The sequence below is a fragment of the Microtus oregoni genome, unplaced genomic scaffold, assembly GCF_018167655.1.
Source record: "Microtus oregoni isolate MIOR12 unplaced genomic scaffold, Mior012 000017F_ref0000208, whole genome shotgun sequence".
In the NCBI taxonomy this organism is placed as follows: domain Eukaryota; kingdom Metazoa; phylum Chordata; class Mammalia; order Rodentia; family Cricetidae; genus Microtus; species Microtus oregoni.
Genome location: NW_024543076.1, coordinates 27,662,211 through 27,682,849, shown reverse-complemented (window position 1 = coordinate 27,682,849; position 20,639 = coordinate 27,662,211). Strand labels below are relative to the sequence as shown.

Sequence of the window (20,639 nt, the reverse complement as noted above, 5' to 3'; positions counted from 1 at the left end):
TAAAACCAGACTTATTCATATAGGAATGCAAGGCAGATGCTGGAGGAGGTCTTGCAGATCACTGTGTTGTTGGGTCCAGGGTTTCATTAAACTGTAATATCGGCTATATACCCACATGGAAAAAGATTAATAGTATCTGACATTTCATTTTATATACAAGAACCAATTCTGTGGATTCTAGGCATCAGCAGAGTTCCAAAACAACAACAAAAATCCCAGTATTTTTATTTCGCTGTTTCAGAGATGACATCATGCTATGTTGCCCAGGCTGGCTTTGAACTCACAACCCCCCCCCCCCCCCCGCCTCCCTAATAATTAGCTGGGATTATAAGCATGCACCAGCATATCCAGCTAATGGTTTGTTGTTTTTAGGGGGAGAGTGTGTGTGGGGGGGAGAGGCGGGGGTTGACTTGTACAGGTTGACTGGCGCTAACTCCTTGATGTTTGTCAACATTTGTGTTTTTAATGGCAGATCATCTATAATATTCTGATAAACTATCATTACTGAGAATTTTCACCCACTTCTCACTCTCGGCTTCTTACATGGGCACAGCCCAGAATATAACACGTGATCACTATGCATTAGATGAACAAACAAACACAAACAGAGTGCGGTCAGTTTCTGCTCTCAAAGAAACTCAAAAAACCGGACGATCCTAACAGCTACAACGATAAGAAAATATAATTAAACAACTACATCTTCATGTTTACTACAGATTTTTAAATTGCAAAAAGAGAATATATTTGGTGATTCAGATAAATTCACCTATGACCCTTTTCCTGGCAACGTGGCCCTTCTCAGCATGGCTGGACACTGTCCAGTTCTGTGATGGGTCTGATGCGCTCAGACTAAGCAGGGTCTCACACAGGGTTTCCCGTATGATTGTCCTTCTAGCCTCCATTAACAAAGGATGTTTCCTGTCAATGCGCCTTCTTCATTTCAATACCGCCCCATTGTCATTTACACTGACGTGAGCGTATTTCTTCATAGACTACTCACCCCAAAAGGCTGTCAGCCACACTAAGTCAGTTTTCTCAACAGAACCCCGACACACACCTGACACACACTAAGTTCTCAATAATATATACTGGACAAACACACTTCATCTTAGAACTTCAGCACACACCTTGTCTCCTTAAGAATTCTGTCAAGGCTTGGCAGAAAAGGGATATTAATATTAACTCCATATCTTGCAAACAAAAAAATCCCCATGACTCAACATGCAAATCAGAAACTCATTAAAGTGCTTAATCACAGAATGGGAACATGAAGAAACAAAACCCTTACCTTGCCAAAGCTGCCCTTTCCAATAACTTTTAAAAAATCAAAGTCACTTGGTTTAGCACTGAAAGAAATTAACAATGGAAAAACATGAGTCTTCTAGAAATTAAGATATAAACATTTAAACATTTCCTGTATCTCATTAAGTTAACAGATTAATTTGGGAGACAAAATCCATGGGCAAGATTTCTCAAGCTTTTATACTAGTTCATCACCTTTGTTAAGAGCAATAGGAGCTCCTTCCCGACTAAACTAGATAAGACCCTTTAAACACCTAAGAGGTACTTCATATTATTCTAAGAGAAAAAAGGAGGCAAACCTTTACATGCATTATAATATATAGATACAGCTATCTCTCTCAAAGGAGCTTCTTTCTAAGACAGTTGTATTCCTCACAAACCTAACCACTGCTACTGGTGAAGAAACTTAACTACATCAGTTCGAGTAGTATTAGGTACTGGGTAATTCTGAAAAACAAGGTACTAGTTGCCAGCACCTAGTAAAGAGGCCAAGAAAGCTTTCTGGTAGAGAGAAGTCTCCAGTGTTTCCCATGTAAGTCCCTGATTCTCCATGCCACCAAGCCCGACAACCTGGATTCTACCCCAGAGCCCACACGGTAGAAGGAGAAAATCAACTCCCACAAGCAGTCTTCTGATTTCCACAGACATTCCATGACTGTGTGCACGCACACAAGCAAACACGCACAGTAAACAGCCTTTAGTGGGCTCCCTAGAGCTCTGAAACAAACGGCAGCATTACATTCACTGTCACACGGACACACTCCACAGGCTCCGTTAAAATGCTCTAACTTCACACAAATGCACATCCTCAAAACAGCACGTCTTAAAAGTTGAAATAAGTTAAACCTACTGAGGATTTCCAGTTGGTCCCAGGTTGATGTTCTGTGAGGTAGAGTGTGTCTAAGGGAAAAACAGTGTTCTCATTAGTGTCAAACATTATCAGTCAATGGAAGCTTTGACATAAAAGTACATAACTGTACAACAGACAATCCATGTTAAAGGAATCTAAAGTTCTTGAAATATACTCAATATAAGTAGCTGTTTTATCATGGTGACTTTCAAGAGCAGTTGCAAGGAAAAAGATAATCCAGAAACAACACTTATCTGGGTAGAAAACGGAGGAAGTCACCACAGTTGCTTAGGAGAGACAAGCACTGAACTCACTTTCGTGAGAGGAATCACTCCCACATTTAAATACCGGTGATGATGGCTAATTGTTTGCAGATTTATTAAAGAAGCATTTACAGCCAGAATGATGGTAGGGATGGCTGTGAATAGTAGATAGTCTCAGTACGGTGTGGAGGCAGGAGACTGACTGTACCCTCCTTTGTTTTTAAACACCTTTTTTAAAGACAGTCTATCTCTGAGCCTGGGGCTCGGCATTTCTGTCAGAATAGCTGGCCCAGGATGGGTCTCCACCCAGGTGCAGGAGCTACACCGCCATAACTCAGTTCTCCTCTGGACACCAGGGATCCAAACTCAGGTTCACCCACTGGCAGGCTGATTTCTCTCTCAGCCCCTGATAATTTTATCTCTAAAGTAAACACAACAGGACTTTATTGGATTCCCAGGTACAGTAGTTCCAAAATTTTAGACCTAGTAAATTAAAAACCAGGATCAACTTAGCAGCGAATCCTTATTTGCCTGCTATGCCATAAAGCAATTTAACGTCAAAAGATCCTAATTCAGCAAGAGCTCAAAACTCAACTCAAAATTCCACAAGCTGGATTTAGTGATCCTGTCATGGGGGCACCTGTTTTCTCTGGAGGTACAAGGGATCAGGGCAGGTCCTCTGGGCGTGCATTCTCCCTCTGCGTCTCAAGCCCATCCCACAGAGGACGCTGTCACAAAAGTCAGTGCAAATGAAGCCTGCTTCCCATACATCCACCTGCAAGTTCTTTATACATTCAGGAAGTCAAATGACTTGTATGTGTGTTTAGTACACAGATCTTTACAAGAATATTCCATGTAAACTTATCATATTTTTTATTGAAATCAAGTTCAGATTTATAATCTCCAGGAAACATAATACTTTATAGAAATAAATTGCAAACCCTCTCACCCTTCAAACGTTCTGAAGCAGGTTTGTTATTTAAAAACAGTAAAGCTAACTTTAAAGTTACAACCCTAATTCATTTGCTATCTAATATGTCGATATGAAAAACTTCTACGTAATGAATTTTCAAACCCCAGAGGCAGGAATACACGAATCACAATAGTGCAACTCAAGGCTGATCAATCTGTAAATATGCTGGTTCGTGAAATGAGGTTTGCTCTGGTTTAATTTAACATGAGATTAAATGCAGGATCAAATAATACAGTGTTTTACAGATTAAATCATAGTGTTTTACAGAATCCTAAAATATAACTACAAAATAAATTCACATACTGATTCTTTTAGCCTATGTTCTTTTCACTGACATTCTTCCTTTAGAAGGATTTTTCTTACATAGATGCAAAAAGACAAAGTGTGGGTTAAACAACATGGACAATTTATCCCCAATTTATATTAATACACAGCTAATATTTACTACTTGGTAATGTTTTTCCTAGAGGAGCATGTCCCTGAAATGGTCAAATGTAAATTAGACAATGTTTCACTGTACCCATCATGCTAATAGGTGATATCCATCACTGCACCGATGGTAAGGTAAGATTTACTGACAACTAATTGAGATTCTGTTAATTGATTTCCCTTGACTTATATTTTTTTTGCCTTAAATGAAGGGGGTGAGGGGCACTAGAGAGATGGCTCAATGGTTAAAGCACTGTTCCTAAGAATAAAATTAAGGGTTTTAGTTCTAGAAAGCTACACGAACTCCTCTAGCTATGAACTTCATTTGGTGATTTAAAAGTTCTTAGTAATCAGGCTGGTGAGGTAGCTAAGCAGAGCAGGTGAAGGCACTGCCACCAAGCCTGAGGAACTGAGTTTGTGGTGTAGGAGGCTCTTCTGTTCATGTGTTGCTTTCATTGGTTAATGAATAAAGAAACTGCTTTGGGCCTGATAAGGCAGAACTTAGGTAGGTGGAGAAGAGAGAACTGAATGCTGGGAAGAAGGGCAGAGAGAAATGCCATGATCTTCTGCCTGAGACGGATGCCGGTTAGAATCTCCAGTAAGCCACAGTCACATGGGGATACACAGATTAATAGAAATGGGTTAAATTATATGTAACAATTAGCCAATAAGAAGTCAGAGCTAATGGGCCAGGCAGTGTTTTAATTAATACAGTTTCTGTGTGGTTATTTCGGGTGTAAGCTAGCTGGGCGGCTGGGACAAAGGGCCTGCTCTCCTTGTAACAAGTTTAATTCCCTGGGGACCCATCTGGTGGAAGGAGAAAAGCAACTCCCACAGGTTGTCCTCTGACCTCCAAACCCATGCCCACACATGCATGCCCATGAATACACACTCAAATAAATAAATGCAATTAAAAAGTTCTTGAAAAACACATTCTTCAATAATCTAAATCAACATATTTTTATATAAGTAGCAGACTAAGTCTGGAAAGTCATGTTTACATGAACTTTACTCCTTAAGGAACTATTTGAATATCTTGTCTTTAATTAAGAGCACAAGCCTAGAACTGAAAAACATGGAAAGTAGGAGACAGGTGATTTTTATCCATACCCTTGCCAACAGATTATGCTAATATTTATACATTTCATTTCACTTTTGTGTATCTTTTATAAAGATTCTATATTTCAATGTGAATATGCATAAACATTTATATATTGATTTCATATACTAGTATGCCAAATTTACTTTAAAAATACGTATTAGAACAAGCATCATCATGCTGAAAAAAGCATGGATTTTTCTCTGTGACAGATTAGCCCATCTATATCAATTCCTAAGTGAGTAGTTTTTATATTTGACGTACATTGCTTAACTGCTTTCCAAGATCATGTAGTGTTTGTACTTCTACTTACATTACATACAGATCCCTGATTTATATTTTGTAATTTTCTTTCTTCACAGCACCCAAACGAGAATATTAAAAATAGTTTCCCAAAGAAGTTTGTTCTATTTAATTTCAATATTAAGAACAACCTGCATTATGCTTTTTACTATAAAAATATAATTTGTTATGTATCTTGTAAGAGATAGTGACGGGGGCTGGGAAGATGGCTCAGTAGTTAAAGAAAGCAAGAGGACTGGAGTCTGGAGCCCCAGGACCCACATACATACCAGGTGGGCATGGTGGCTCACCTGTAATTCTAGCCTCAATGGTGGAGATGGGATCCCCAGAGCAAGCTGCCAGCAAGACTAGCCATGTTGGTGAGATCTGACTGCAGAACCTGCTTCACTGAGTAAAATGCTAAAAGTACCACAGAAGATTCCTAATATCAACCTTGGCCTACACACACACACACACACACACACACACACACACACGCACTTCTATACACATGTCCACACACGTGAATCATACAATACTACACGCAGACAACGAAAAGATAAAAGAGGGGAATACTCAGTAAATAGCACAACACTGTTTCTAGGCATCCCACAGTGCAGGAAGCTGGGCACAGACATGGCTACTTAGTTCCCAGTCAACGCTGGTCTCACATAAAGTGCAACACTGTTTCTAGGCGTTCCACAGTGTAGGAAGCCCAGCACACACACAACGCTGGTCTCGCACAAGACCGCGTCTCTGCAGTGGCTACCTTCGGAGCATTTCTTTCATCCTCATCCTCCGATGGATCTGACTGGTGTCTGGGGCTGTCCATCTGAAGGAAGGCTCTGACATCTGGGCTGAAAACAAAGATTACCTTATTACTTCAACAGCATGTGTGCAGCGCATCTCCCTTCCAAAAGGAAACGGAAATAGAAACCACCATATTAGCAACTATAACAAGAAAACTACAAAACGGATTATTCATTATTATAACAGGAGTCAAGAAGTTCTGCTCCCAAGAGGGGAGCGGGCGAAGCCACAAGCAGATGGTTCGCAGAAGAGGAAATCCAAATAGAAACTGTTACTGAGACGCACTTCACATTCATTAACTAGCAAAATCAGGGCAGTGGAATGACACCCGGAGTGGGAAGGGCCAAGCTCGTGTGCCGCTGGTGAGCTGGAGGATGAAGCAACCTTCCTGAAAAGAAATGTGGCAATACTTGGAGAAACCGCGAATACGTTTTTCCTGGACCCAGACATTTCCTTTCTAAAAAAGCCACGGCGTAGGAGTGGGGAACACGACACCCCATGCACAGACCCATCTAAAAACCAGGAGGCTTACTCCAACCTTACCTCTCTCATAATCAAACGGAGGCAAAGGGCCACCTGCCACCAGGAAGAGTAAGCCAACTATGGTAACTGCCAACGGGGAACACCAGCTGGCAGCCAGCAATGAGAAGAACTAAACACTCTGCGTGGAGTGCGGCCTGCGGTGCTCCAGCACGATGGTGAGCAGAGATGGCTGGCTCCCCTGTGTATTCACTAACACCCACAGATGCGAGGCAGACTTTCCCAAGATTCAGGGCTACATTAGAGTAGATCTCCACAGTAAAATGAAACAGGTACAAAGACTCAAGCTGATGCTGGGTGTGGGGGGGGGCACTAAAATTAAAGCAGACCATTCATGGACAATGAAAACCCCAATAAACGGTCAAATTGCTAGCCTGATGTTCATACATCTATCGGGATTTTCATTTCCATGAATTTGTTTGTTTGTTTTTTGTTTTGTTTTTTTCAAGACAGGGTTTCCTCTGTGTAGCCCTGGACATCCTGAAACTCACTTTCTAGACCAGGATTAATGGGAAAAGCCTTGTTAACCAATAATCTTTAAGAGGTGGGTCTTAGTTAAGGCGTGGCTTCTCTGGGACCCAGGGTAAAAAAAGGTGTGCACCTCCGTGTCTGCCTCCCCCCCCCCCCCGCGGGACATTGCTGTGCTTGGAGTTCTCGTTTCCTGTTTCGTGAGTTTTCCCCTTATAATAAATAAAATATAATTGTTTTATCCTTAGCTAGTCTGGTTATTTCAACACAGGCTGACCTCAAACTCACAAAGATCTGCCCGCCTCTGCCTCCAGAGTGTTGGGGTTAAAGGTGTGAGCCACCACCTCCCGGCTCCAGGAATGGTCTTAACAACTCAATACAATTAATATTTGTTGTAGAAAATCACGAAAATAGAAAATACTTTTTAAAAAGAAGCAATTTACAACTGTTAAACATCATTACTTAATGATCCACTCTTAGGTTTACATGCGCAAAATCTAAGAATATGTATTTCTTCAGACTTCATACAGGAATATACACAGTAGCATTATTTGTAATATTACAAAAGGAGAAATGCCACAAAATGTCCATCAACTAATAAGTGGGTAAACACAATGTGGTTAAGCCATGTATCTGAACAGGATTCAGCAATAAGAAATAAAATATTTAGACCTGTTACAATAGAGATAAATCTCAAAACATTATACTGAATAAACAAAGGAAGAAAAAGAAGACACATATTGTATGGTCCACTCAAAAGAAATGCCTAGAACGGACAGCTCTTTAGACAGAAAGGAGAGGAACGGCTATCAAGCGTTTTCCTTGCTGAGACAATGGAAATGCTAGATTGGACAATGGAAATGCTAGATTGGACAATGGAAATGCTAGATTGGACTTTCCAGTGGCAGAGGGAGACCGGATGGCAGGTGTTCAGCACTGCGCATATTCTGAAAACCACTGAATTCTGTACTTTTGAGAATCTAGAAAAATGTCAACGTGGGAAAAGGGAGCTCCAATTTTACATTTTATATTAGCTTGATTTTTCTGCACAATTTTGGTTGTGCTGTACTTACATTTTTATCTTGTGTTTCCTACTTCAAATTACTTCATAAGCATTTCTCTGTGTGTTAAAGGCTGCAACAATCAGATTTGACAGATGTATGCTCCTTGTCACATGGATGCGCCCAATGTATGCTTTTGTAACACAGATATACCAAATGCATGCTCTTGTCACACAGATGCACCAAATGCATGCTCTTGTAGCACAGATACATCAAATGCATGCTCTTGTAATGCAGATACACCAAAAGCATGCTCTTGTAACACAGATACATCAAGTGCATGCTCTTGTAACACAGATACATCAAATGCATGCTCTTGTAACACAGATACACCAAGTGCATGCTCTTGTAATGCAGATACATCAAATGCATGCTCTTGTAACACAGATGCACCAAATGCATGCTCTTGTAATGCAGATATACCAAATGCATGCTGTCACACAGATGCATGTTGTTGTTACACAGATACACCAAATGCATACTCTTGCCACACAGATGCATGCTCTTGTTACACATATACACCAAATCCATGCTCCTGTTATAGTCATCAAAAGCATTCTCTTGTCAAACAGATGCATCAAATGCATGCTATTGTTATAGTCACCAAAAGCATGCTCTTGTCACACAGATGCACCAAATGCATGCTTCTGTCACACAGATACAACAAATGTATGCTCTTGTTACAGTCACCAAAACCATGCTCTTGCCACAAATGCATGTTCCTTGTCACAAAGATGTACCAAATGCATGCTCGTCACACAGATACACCAAATGCATGCTCTTACCACACAGATGAACCAAATGCATGCTCCTTGTCACACAGATGCACCAGATGCATGTTCCTTGTTATACACATGTACCAAATGCATGCTTTTGCCACACTGATATACCAAATACATGTTCCTTGTCACACAGATGCACCAAGAGTTACTCCATTGCTTCCAACTTTTCACTCCACAACTCTCATGCATTGCAGACAGCGCTCCAAAGGAAGCTTAGCACCATGGCTGCATTTTGACTTGTAAGGCAGATTGAAGTATTTTTAAAATTTCTTATTTGTACATATGGAGGAGGAGACAGAATGTGCCATGGCTCATATGTGGAAGTCAGAGGCCTTCTACATTTATGTGGGTTCTGGGGATGGAACTCAGGCGGCCTGGCTTGCATGACAAGTGGCTTCACCTACTAAGCCATCTAACTAGCCCCAATATTTTGAAATCAAAACCATTTAGTTTGGGGCCAGGCATTATGGTGCACACCTTTAATCCCAGCACTTGGAAGGCAGAGACAAGAGGATCTCTGTAAGTTTAAGGTCGGCATGGTCTACAAAGTGAGTTCTAGGATAGTCAGGCTGTTACAGAGAGGAACCCTGTCTTGGAAAACAAAGCAAAAAAAGTTTAACATCAGGGCACACTAATCTATGTTTTTAAAAACAGAATTGTGGTTATGTCGTGGGGAAAAAAGAAAGGAAATTGACATGAGGTGTGTGAGTGGCTTTAGAGGTGCCTGGGCCAAGTGACCAGTGATGCCTGGCCTGTGCACAGTACAAATAATATTAATACAAATAAGGTGCCCAGCTCAGTTATGCATGTTTGTCTACGCACCACACACATGCAGAAGAGGGCGTCACATCACCTAAGATTGGAGTTACAGATGGTTGCAAGCCACTGTGTGGACGCAAGGACAGCCAGTGCTTTAACTACGGAGCCATCTCTACACCCCCAGTTTCCTTTTTACTTCAGTGTACAGTGTTCACATTGGCTCGCTCTCAGGTAAGTGCGTTTATCCCTCATTCTTTATCAAGGCAAATTTTTGTGTATTTTGGTTTTCAGTTTTACTCACAAGTTTAGGCTTTAGTCAAACATGTCACTGTTTTGCTTTGGGATCCATTATTTACAGCCAATATTTTTTTGTTCGTTTTGTTTTTAAAAACTCTTTTTCCTCCAAAGGCTAGAGAAACAGACTGGATCCCAGTTAAATAATTTTAAAGCCACGTTTTTCATGAACAGACTGGATCCCAGTTAAATAGTTTTAAAACCACATTTTCATGAAGTTCTTTTTAAAAATACTTGCACTCGGGAGGCAGAGGCAGGCGGATCTCTGTGAGTTCGAGACCAGCCTGGTCTACAAGAGCTAGTTCCAGGATAGGCTTCAAAACCACAGAGAAACCCTGTCTCGAAAAACCAAAAAAAAAAAAAATACTTTTCACTGTCAGAACAAAGCTATTTGGGGCCAAGGAGAAGTTGTGACAGGGTCAAATACAGCTCAAATTCATCTTGAACTTCTTATCCTCATGCCTTTGTCTTGCAAGTACAGGGATCACATGCATGTCACCAGGAATAATGAAGCCATTTTAAAGTGTGTTTTCCCTACAGCAACAATAAGCACGCAGTAAATGCTCATGATACACTTGTTATCTAACATCTGACTCTTTCATATGCTGTATTTTAAGATAATTTGATATTAAAATAAAAAGTAGGTAATTTGTTTTTTAACAAAAGATGGGCTCTAGAAAATACGAAGTGTCTCATTTTTTGAAAAGAAAATGTCAGCTAAAAATTAAACTTAAAACCTCTTTGTTGGGGTTGGAGAAATGGCTCAGAGGGTAAGAGCATTGCCTGCTCTTCCAAAGGTCCTGAGTTCAATTCCCAGCAACCACATGGTGGCTCACAACCATCTGCAATGAGGTCTGGTGCCCTCTTCTGGCCTGCAGGCATACACACAGACAGAATATTGTATACATAATAAATAAATAAATATTTTTTTAAAAGAAACCTCTTTGTTATTTGTTCATGGGGTTCTAGAAGTTTCTTCTATCCTGAATGAAAGACCGTTACTTATAAAGTGCATGTGTATATAAAACATCTGTTGTCACAAGTGATCCAAGGAAAGAGAATAAGTGCTCAGCCCCAAAGGGACAGATGTAGTATTACCACCCTGCCTCCTGTAGGGCTCAGGCAAGGCTCATAGACAGTCTCAGAAGAGGGAGCAGAAAGGTAAGATCCAGAGGTTGGGGAGGATGGGAGTGGAACTGCCCATGCTGCTGGAACACACAGTTAACACTTATTTAGCTTAATCCTCACAACGTAGCCAACACTGGGGTCCTTTTCTAAGCGATGGAAACAAATATAATATTAAACAATTGGCAAGAGGTTTTAACTACATAATACAAACTTATTTAAACAGTAATCCTTAAAATTCCCACGCCTTGATTGGTATTTTTGTCAACTTGAAACAAGCCAGATTCATCTGTGAAGAGGATTCTCAATCAAGAAAGTTCCTTCTCAAATGTTTGCCTGTAGGAAAGTCTGCTATGTATTTTCTTCATTAATAACTAATGTGGGTGGGCCCACCTCACTGGGGTGGAGCTTCCTGGCCAGGTGTTCCTGGGCATATGGGAAAGCAGGCTGAGCAAGCCAGTAGGTCGTGCTCCTCCCGGGCCTCTGCTTCAGTTCCTGCCCTGCCTTCCCTCAGTGATGGAGGGTGACCCGAGAGTTGTGAGCTGAAGAACCTTTCCTCCTCAAGTTGTTAGGTCCCAGTGCCCTATCCCGGCAAGAGAAACCCAGCTAGGACAGCACACACGTGCGAAGGGAAGGAAAGGGGAAGAAAAAGAGTGGGACGCAGGGAAAGCGGGCAAGAGCATCAGGAGCACAGTAACACTGCACACAAAGTATAAACCGCCCACAGATGGTTCCACTGCTGCTTTAGACGAAAGGGAAAGTACTTACTGGTTGTAAAGCTCTGGATACCTGACCAAGTTCTGAATAAACTCATTTAGTCCCGCTCTTCTTTGTTTAATAAAATCTGGAAGAGACACACAGACCAGCAGTCACATTTCCGTCAGCCTATGAGATTATCACGAAACGTTTATGGAAGAACACACAGGCACAAAGCAGTAATCTGTGGAGTAAATGCTTACAGACTTAAGATCCGCACATGTAATCTGAACTGGACGAGGGTTTTGCGAAGTTTCACTGTCAGAGGCCAGAGAGCAGAGATAGTGCCCATAGCACTCATGTTTCTAGGAGTGAGGAGTCTTGACACTAAAAGTTGTCTTTTATCAGAGAGGCATTTGCTATCTACCCTTAACACACCGTACACACACCTTCTTAGCAGTGACGCAGACTGTACATCATACACTCATGGGCAAAACAGGTGTAACAGTGCGTGCCTGAGGCTGAGGTAGGAGGATCACTAGCTGGAGGCCAGCCTGGGCTACATAGCAAGATTCTGTCTCCAAACAGCAGAAAGTTCTGAACAATTATATTCTTCAGTGAACACATGGCCTATGTCTTCAAACTTCAACCAGAGCTCAGCAGTTAGACCACGGAGCTTTTGCTTACCTGGGTCAAAATTATCACCGAATATTCTCTTGGCAGGAATCTTCAGAGCCATGGCAGGAAACTGTTTCTTCAACTAAAATTTAAAAACAGCATTCTGTGAGCTTGATGTGGGAGTGTCATATATCAATCTGTTGATTTCATTGGTTAAGTAATAAACAAACTGCTTGGCCTCATAGCTTAGAACATAGGTGGGTGGAGTAAACAGAACAGAATGCTGGGAGGAAGAGGAAGTGAGCTCAGAGGCCATGCTCCCCTCTCCCGGGCAGACGCAATCGATGGAGCTCTGACCCAGGATGGACGTAGGCTAGAATCTTCCCGGTAAGCGCACCTTGGGGTGCTACCCACATTATTAGAAATGGGCTAGTCCAGGTACGAGAGTTAGCTGAGAAGAGGCTGAAACTAATGGGCCAAGAAGTGTTTAAAAGAATACAGTTTGTGTGTTGTTATTTCGGGTAAAGCTAGCCGGTGGCGGGAGCTGGGTGGCGGAATGCAGACCCGCAGCTCCTACAACAAAATGGCGCCCAGACGTGTGGACAACTGAATCCACTGAAAGCCTGAGAAAGCTTGGGAAAGAGTAAAGCATGTTTTCTTGGTAGCAGCAATTTCTCGGGTCTGCTTTGCCTGCTAGAGGCAAGTAGTAAGCACTCTCATCTAATAGAGGCTTCCTGACTCAGCTTTAGCTGCAAAACCCTGATGGAGGAAGGTCATTGGCTAATAAAGGAACTGCCTTGGCCCATTTTATTGGTTAGAGGATAGGTGGAAGGAGTAGACAGAACAGGACACTGGGAGGAAGAGGAAGTGAGGTCAGAGTCTCGACAGCTCTCCTCTCAGGAACAGACGCTTGAGAGAGACGCCATGCCCCGCTCCCTGGATGAAGCTCCGACCCAGGATGGACATAGGCTAGAATCTTCCTGGTAAGCGCACCTTGGGGTGCCATACACAGATGATTAGAAATGGGCTAAATTAATATGGGAGAATTAGCCTAGAAGAGAATGGGCCAAACAGTGTTTAAAAGAATACAGTGTCTGTGTAATTATTTCGGGGCATAAGCTAGCCGAGCAGGCGGCCAGGGGTGCTAGGAACGCAGCCCCGCCGCCCCTAATTACTACAAAACCCTGCAGCTCTTAAGAGGTCCTGCTACGAAACACTTAAATGGTGTTGATGAAAAGCTGAACTCATGCTTGTTTGTTTTCAGCCGTAGCAGGAAAAAAGTTGTGTTGTTTTAAAATGCCGGTTTTCTGGGCCGTCCTGCCAGGGCAAACTCTGACTCAGACTCAAGCAGGTAGTCTGACTGAATGTGGTCTGTGAGCAGAATGCTGCAGTTTCCTTGCTGGCAGGGACCTTGAAACACCATAGACTTGTGGCAATAAACATGGCTACAACCAGTACTTCCGCCATGAGGCTGGAAAGCTAAGGAATGGGCTGGATCTAGCTGCCAAAGCCACGGCTTTAATCTTACCCATATTGCTCCGTAAATTAAAGACTCATGTGGTAAGAAAAACAGAGAGAAATACAGTAAAGAGCGTCAAAAACAAAGAAAACTTCTAAATGATTTACAGTGTGTTAAAAATATATGCAAGCTAAAAGTTAAAGTTCTTAAAGTAAAAAAAAAGGAAGAAAGAGAGTAGTTGGGTGTGGTAGTACACACCTTTAATCCCAACACTTGGGAGGCAGAGGTAGATTGACCTCTGTGACTTCAAGGTGTGGTAGCACAAGCCTTTAATCCCAATGCCTGGGAGGCAGAGACAGAGGGATTGCTGAGAGTTCAAGGACAGACTGGTCTACAGAGTTATTCCAGGACAAAGATGTACAGAGAACCTGTCTCAAAAAATAAAAGTAAAAATAAACAAACTAGAGTTAAAATAAAGCTGCACAAAGATGGAAAATACACAGAGAATTTTGATACTGTATGCTATTATGCTCTCTTTGAATTGTTCGAATGTTGAGAAAGGAGCAACAACTGCTAAAAGATATTTGTTTATAAATGCCACTGAACTAATCCAAGATAGATATTTTGAAAATACCTTGACTTTAAAATTTGGATCTAAGGACGTGATGCTTTGGAAAGGAGTTTCTTCTTTTGTTTTCAGAGGATGAGACACTGTGGATTGCTTCTATCCCAATGTGGTATGATGGACCAGGCCCTCCTGAAGGGTTGCTGTGAACACCTTCAAAAAATTACTTCACTCAACTGCCAACTGAGATGAACCTAGCACACAGGTTATACCATAAAAGACCTAAATAACAGCACCCCCATTCAGCAGGAAGCAGTTTGGAGAGAAATAACTGTGCCCATATTCCCAAATATTGTTTATAAATGTTCTTTTACATTTAAAGGGAGATATGATATAGATATGAATAATTTGCATTGGTATGGATTTTAAGGTCAATTTTATTATATGTATATGTATTTTTGATATTGATTAAGGTATTGTGATTGTGTAGTTCATGTAAAAATGTAATGTATATAGGTTGTTAATAGATAATCATTAATAATAGTCAAGCTTGTAGTCATGTTAGATTTTCTAGATGTGCATAGATATATTTTAGATAGGCATTCTTCATATTTTTCAAAGATTATAGAATATGGCATTTTAAATGTTTTAATAACTTAGGGCTTTTCATGACAATGAGCCATGTCTGCTCCTGGTAGCATCAATCTACTTCAAGAGGAAGACGGGTATCGAAGAGGCTCCTTATGGAGTTGGTTAGCCATTTGGGCAAGAAACTACTCTTGCCTGGACTATTGTATAAACTGAACACAGAGAACCCTCAGAGAGAGGACTGCTGAACTTGCCTAAAGGTGAGATGATCTTTCGGGGTTTCTGATTCATGAAAGAGTCTGCGAGACATTCTGGAGGACACAGCAGATAGTTAGTGAACTGTCTTTGAAATTTCCTGCTTCATGAAAATGTCTCTGGATACTATGGGCCTGTAGGCTGAAAATGGATGCCCCAACGGTACAGAGGAACTTTGGGTGTCTGTTCAAGGCAGCGAGATGTCTCTGTCATTTCTAGAGTTTGGAAGTTGCTTATTTCTTGTTTGCTTAGGTTATATTATATCCTTCTGGAGTCTTTGATGGAGTTAAAGAATGTATAGATAGTTATAGTTTTCCTCAGTTATGATAAAAGATAAAGTAGATGTAAATATTGTAACTGTAATTCTTGCTTGATAACTGTTTTGTTATATGTAATTTTGCTATGTTAAAGTTAAAGCCTTTCCTTTTTGTTTAAACAGAAAAAGGGGAAATGATGGAGGAAGGTCATTGGCTAATAAAGAAACTGCCTTGGCCCATCTGATAGGGCAGAATTTAGATAGGCGGAGTAAACAGAACAGAATGCTGGGAGGAAGAGGAAATGAGCTCAGAAATCATGCAGCTCCTCTCAGAGCCAGATGCGATAAAGCAAGCTGCCAGGTCAGACATGCTGAATCTTTCCCGGTAAGCGCATCTAGTGGTGTTACACAGATTATTAGAAATGGGCTAAATTAATACGTGAGAATTAGCCTAGAAGAGGCTAGATATAATGAGCCAGGCAGTGTTTAAAAGAATACAGTTTGTGTGTTGTTATTTCGGGGCATAAGCTAGCCAGGCATCTGGGAGCTGGGGTGGCAGGAACGCAGCCTGCAGCTCCCTCAACAACAATATGATCTTAAGGAAAATTTATAAGACATATTTTAAGTATGATGCCATGATATAAAATACTAAAATATATGAATAAAACACCACAGACTGACTAACCATCCTATTTTGTCCCATGAAACTGTTTAGTAACTGTTCAGTATGTGACCTTGGAGAGGTCTGTGTTGGGACTTGTTTCCCATTTGTAAAATGGGGATAGGCTAACCGAGCACCTTCCAGATTTTGTTGGGCAGTTAAAGAAGACCATATTCGTTAAGCACTGAGATTGGAAAATGGTAACCAGGCTCTGCAGGTGCTACTCACCTTTTCTCTGAAGAAATGTGCTCTCTGTGGTCTACAGCAACAGATTATTAACACTTTCCAGAGAAAGGGAATTAATTTTGGTTTCAATATTCTCAACTCTAGCTTGCTCCTTATTAGTATCTAATACATTTGTTTATCAAATTCGTTTGAGGGAAAATTGACTTTTATTGAGGAACCATTTGTTATCTATCCTGAGCACTTACTGTATATAGAAATAAATTAAACAAAGGGCAGTCAAGTTGTAAGCTTGCAATAGGAAATCCACAAGCATACCAAGTACAAATCTAACTGGCAATTAATAGGAAACACAAAGAATAAAAGAATGTATTAATCATTGCATGCTATAGGCAGCAAATCCGAGACCAAAAGAGGGAAAAACAAATGGTATCCCCCACAAGAAACACATAAACTGGAAGACACTTAGCAGACTTATCAGCTGGTCACATAAACAGACAGGACACGCTGCTATGAACATAGTTGAGCACATGTCCTTGTGGCACGATTGAGCATCCTTTGGATATATACCCAAAAGTGGTATTGCTGGGTCTTGAGGAAGGTTGTTTCCTAATTTTCTGAGGAATCACCATACTGATATCCAAAGGGGCTGTAGCAGCTTACACTCCCACCAGCAGTGCAGGAGTAGAACACTGGTTTTTTAAAGTTCATTTCAATTAGTGTATCACTTGAGTATTGTTTAGGACATATACAGTGACATGCTAAATAAGGTGAGACTCAAAAAAACCGAGAGACACTGTGGTTCTTCTCAGTCCACTTGGGAAACAGTTTGTTTTGTAGCTGAGACCACCTTAACTTCCTTAACATATTTTTGAAAAATCTAACAAATGAAACCCTAGAGATTTACATATTTTCTCGAATTATACTCATGTCTGCGCACGTGTGCATGTAATGTGTGTGCAGTGCCCTTGGAGGCCAGAGAGAACAATGAAAACCCTGGCACTGGAGTTCCAGGTGTTTGTGACCCTTTTGCAGGAGCAGCAAGGGAAAGGGTTATCTTCCTAGCCCCAAGATTTACATATTAAGATCAGAAGATAGGATTAAGAAATGAAAAATGACCTTTCCAAGTATAAAGAGAATTTTCTAGAGATGCCTAGCAATCTACTCATTATATACACTGGGAGATCAGTACCTTTTATGGCATGAGAGAGCTAGGAACTTACACATGGAGCTGAAGGCACAACTGTTTTTTTACTTGTTTGTCTTCCGTAACTGAACCAAAGCTTGGGACTCAGCTGTTCTAACCCAGGCTTCTGCAGTGACGGACTCAAGAGACATGGCTCGAGCATCTTAAGACTTCTGAGACAGCATCTTCCACCAGAGTCAGCACCAGCAGAGTCTGCTCTGATGCCTTGGTGTCTCACTGCATTCGCTATAAACCACGTGTGACTACAGGTGCCAGACTGTGAACTATTTAATAGCTGGATTATGGGTAAAAATGGCTTCAGTTACTTAGACTTCAAACTCCATTGGACTGCTGGAAAGGCAACACTCATTTCATTTAGTACTTGAAACCCAGAACTGACGACTTCTAAGAAGGACACAGAAGAGGAGTGTGGGCCGATCCTTCGAGATCTCAGGCTTAACTGCCTCGACAGATACCACATTACTTGGCACAAGTACTGGCGCCTGGCGTCATGGGACCCTGAAATGCCCTTGAGCTCCTCACCTCCGTCTCTCCCTGCTCATGTAGAACTGTCTGTGTTCCCACATTTCACATAAAGACAATAAATTAAGATGCTTTTGAAGAATCTCTTTCCCTTTTTTGATTGGAAAGTTGTCTTGATTTGCTCATTCAAATACATTTCTCAGTGCATGGGATTTTTCTCAGGTGTTTAGCTTTAAACAGAAATGTAGTTACTCAGGCGGTGATGGCGCCTGCATTTAATGCCAGCATTTGGGAGGCAGAGGCAGGGGGATCTCTGAGTCTGAGGTCAACCTGGTCTACAAAGCAAGTTCCAGGATAGCCAGAGTTGTTATACAGAGAAATTCTGTCTCAAAAAACAAACAAACCAAAAAGAAATCAAAGAAAGAATAAATAATGTGGTCTCTTACAGTATTGTAAAGTTTGTCAAACTCTGCATATCTCCTGAAGACAAACCACTCGCTTCTCCCCACAGACACTAGAACCTTATAAACCTGTGGAAAGAAAAAGAAAATGATGCAATTTAACAAATTTTAACTGCAAAGAAACCATTAGCTGTTTAAATACATAAAATTGTCTTCATATTTGCGAAACTGGCGTCTGTTTGCATGATTATCCAAGATTAAAAAGCATGCCAAGTGAAGCACGTGTTTCATCTTATCAATTTCTCTGCTGTTGTCCTAGCAATGTTAGCTCCTCTTTACTCTTGGATAATTTAGCATTCACATTTTACATTTTATGTAACGCCTCCTTTGTAACAAGCTTTAACCACACACCACACACACACACACACACACACACACACACACACACACACAATAATGCAAACTACAATCTGAAAGGTCTTCCATCCTGAAGACCTCATTACAAATAAGGCAAGAAAGGAGCACTTGACTATGTAGCTCCAGTAAAACACAGCACTGCCCTGTCACGAAAGTTCTGTTATTTTCACAATAACCATAGATATATGAATGTGCTCCCTATCAGAGCTACCTGAATTCTAACGCTCTGCCACTCTTGCCTCATATTCTCTTTCCTAAGAATAAAGAACTACAGACCTAACCGATGCCATTTTCATACCAGCTTACTAGGCCTTGAAATGTTAAGTGTTTTCAAAAGCAACCCCTGACCCATCATAAACACTTACTACTAATTCTTTTCCTCCAGACCATCTTTGACACACTAGTTTTCAAATAAAAATCATATCCTTACATTTTCCTAATGCCATTGTACAAATGTGTCTAATGCCTTCATATACAGCCTCGTTTAATCATGAGCAACAATCCTATGAAGCTAGCAGAATTATAACCCCTACTAGATGTGAGAAAATGTCAGTCAAAAAGTTGATTTACTTAATCAAAAACTGCACAAGCTCGGCGCCAGGAGAGCCAACATTGGGCCAGAACCTGGAAACAACCTAGATGCCCTTCAATGGAAGAATGGATGAAGAAAGTGTGGAATATATACACATTAGAGTACTACGCTGCGGTAAAAAAAACAATGACTTCTCAAACTTTGCATGCAAATGGACGGAAATAGAAAACACTATACTGAGTGAGGTAACCCAGACCCAAAAAGATGAACATGGGATGTACTCACTCATAATTGGTTTCTAGCCATAAATAAGGGTCACGGAGTCTACAATTGGTGAACCTAAAGAAGCTAAGTAAGAAGATGAACCCAAGGGCTGGAGAGATGGCTCAGCAGTTAAGAGCATTGCCTGCTCTTCCAAAGGTCCTGAGTTCAATTCCCAGCAACCATATGGTGGCTCACAACCATCTGTAATGAGGTCTGGTGCCCTCTGCTGGCCTTCAGGCAAACACGCAGAAAGAATATTATATACATAATAAATAAATAAATAAATAAATATTAAAAAAAAAAGATGAACCCAAGGAAAAACATATAGTTATCCTCTTGGCTATGGGAAGTAGACAAAATTGCCGGGGAGAAAATTGGGATCTTGGGAGTGGGGTGGGATGGGGGTAAGGGGAAATGGGGAGAGAAAAGGGAGAAGGGGAGGATAGGGGGAACTTGGGGAAAAAGGACGATTGGGATAAAGGAAGGTTGGATAGGGGAGCGCGGAAGCAATTTTTAGTTAAGGGAGCCATCTTAGGGTTGGCAAGAGACTTGAACCTAGAGTGGCTCCCAGGAGCCCAAGGCGATGTCCCCAGTTAGTTCCTTGGGCAGCTGAGGATAGGGAACCTGAAATGACCCTATCCTATAGCAATACTGACGAATATCTTGCATATCACCATAGAACCTTCATCTGGTGATGGATGGAGATAGAGACAGAGACCCACACTGGAGCACTGGACTGAGCTCCCAAGGTCCCAATGAGGAGAAGAAGGAGGGAGAACATGAGCAAGGAAGTCAGGACCCAGAGGGGTGCACCCACCCACTGAGACAGTGGGGCTGATCTATTGGGAGCTCACCAAGGCCAGCTGGACTGTGACTGAAAAAGCATGGGATAAAAGCGGACTCTCTGAACATGGCGGACAATGAGGGCTGATGAGAAGCCAAGGACAATGGCACGGGGTTTTGATCCTACTTAATGTTCTGGCTTTGTGGGAGCCTAGCCAGTTTGGATGTTCACCTTCCTAGATATGGACGGAGGGG

The 20,639-nt window shown here is 41.4% G+C and overlaps 1 protein-coding gene across 3 annotated transcripts in view; it reads right to left on the bottom strand.

The window, feature by feature from the left end:
* Positions 1-20,639, bottom strand: part of LOC121458445 (serine/threonine-protein kinase Sgk3) — a 113,393-nt gene that overhangs the window by 22,143 nt on the left and 70,611 nt on the right. For all 3 annotated transcript variants that reach the window (XM_041667751.1, XM_041667750.1, XM_041667752.1), the window contains exons 3-8: positions 18,434-18,517; positions 12,421-12,493; positions 11,806-11,881; positions 5,968-6,055; positions 2,153-2,202; positions 1,289-1,346 (exon numbers count right to left, since the gene is read on the bottom strand). In XM_041667751.1, the coding sequence (XP_041523685.1) occupies positions 1,289-1,346; positions 2,153-2,202; positions 5,968-6,055; positions 11,806-11,881; positions 12,421-12,493; positions 18,434-18,517 (429 nt within the window). The remainder of the gene's footprint in view (positions 1-1,288; positions 1,347-2,152; positions 2,203-5,967; positions 6,056-11,805; positions 11,882-12,420; positions 12,494-18,433; positions 18,518-20,639) is intronic.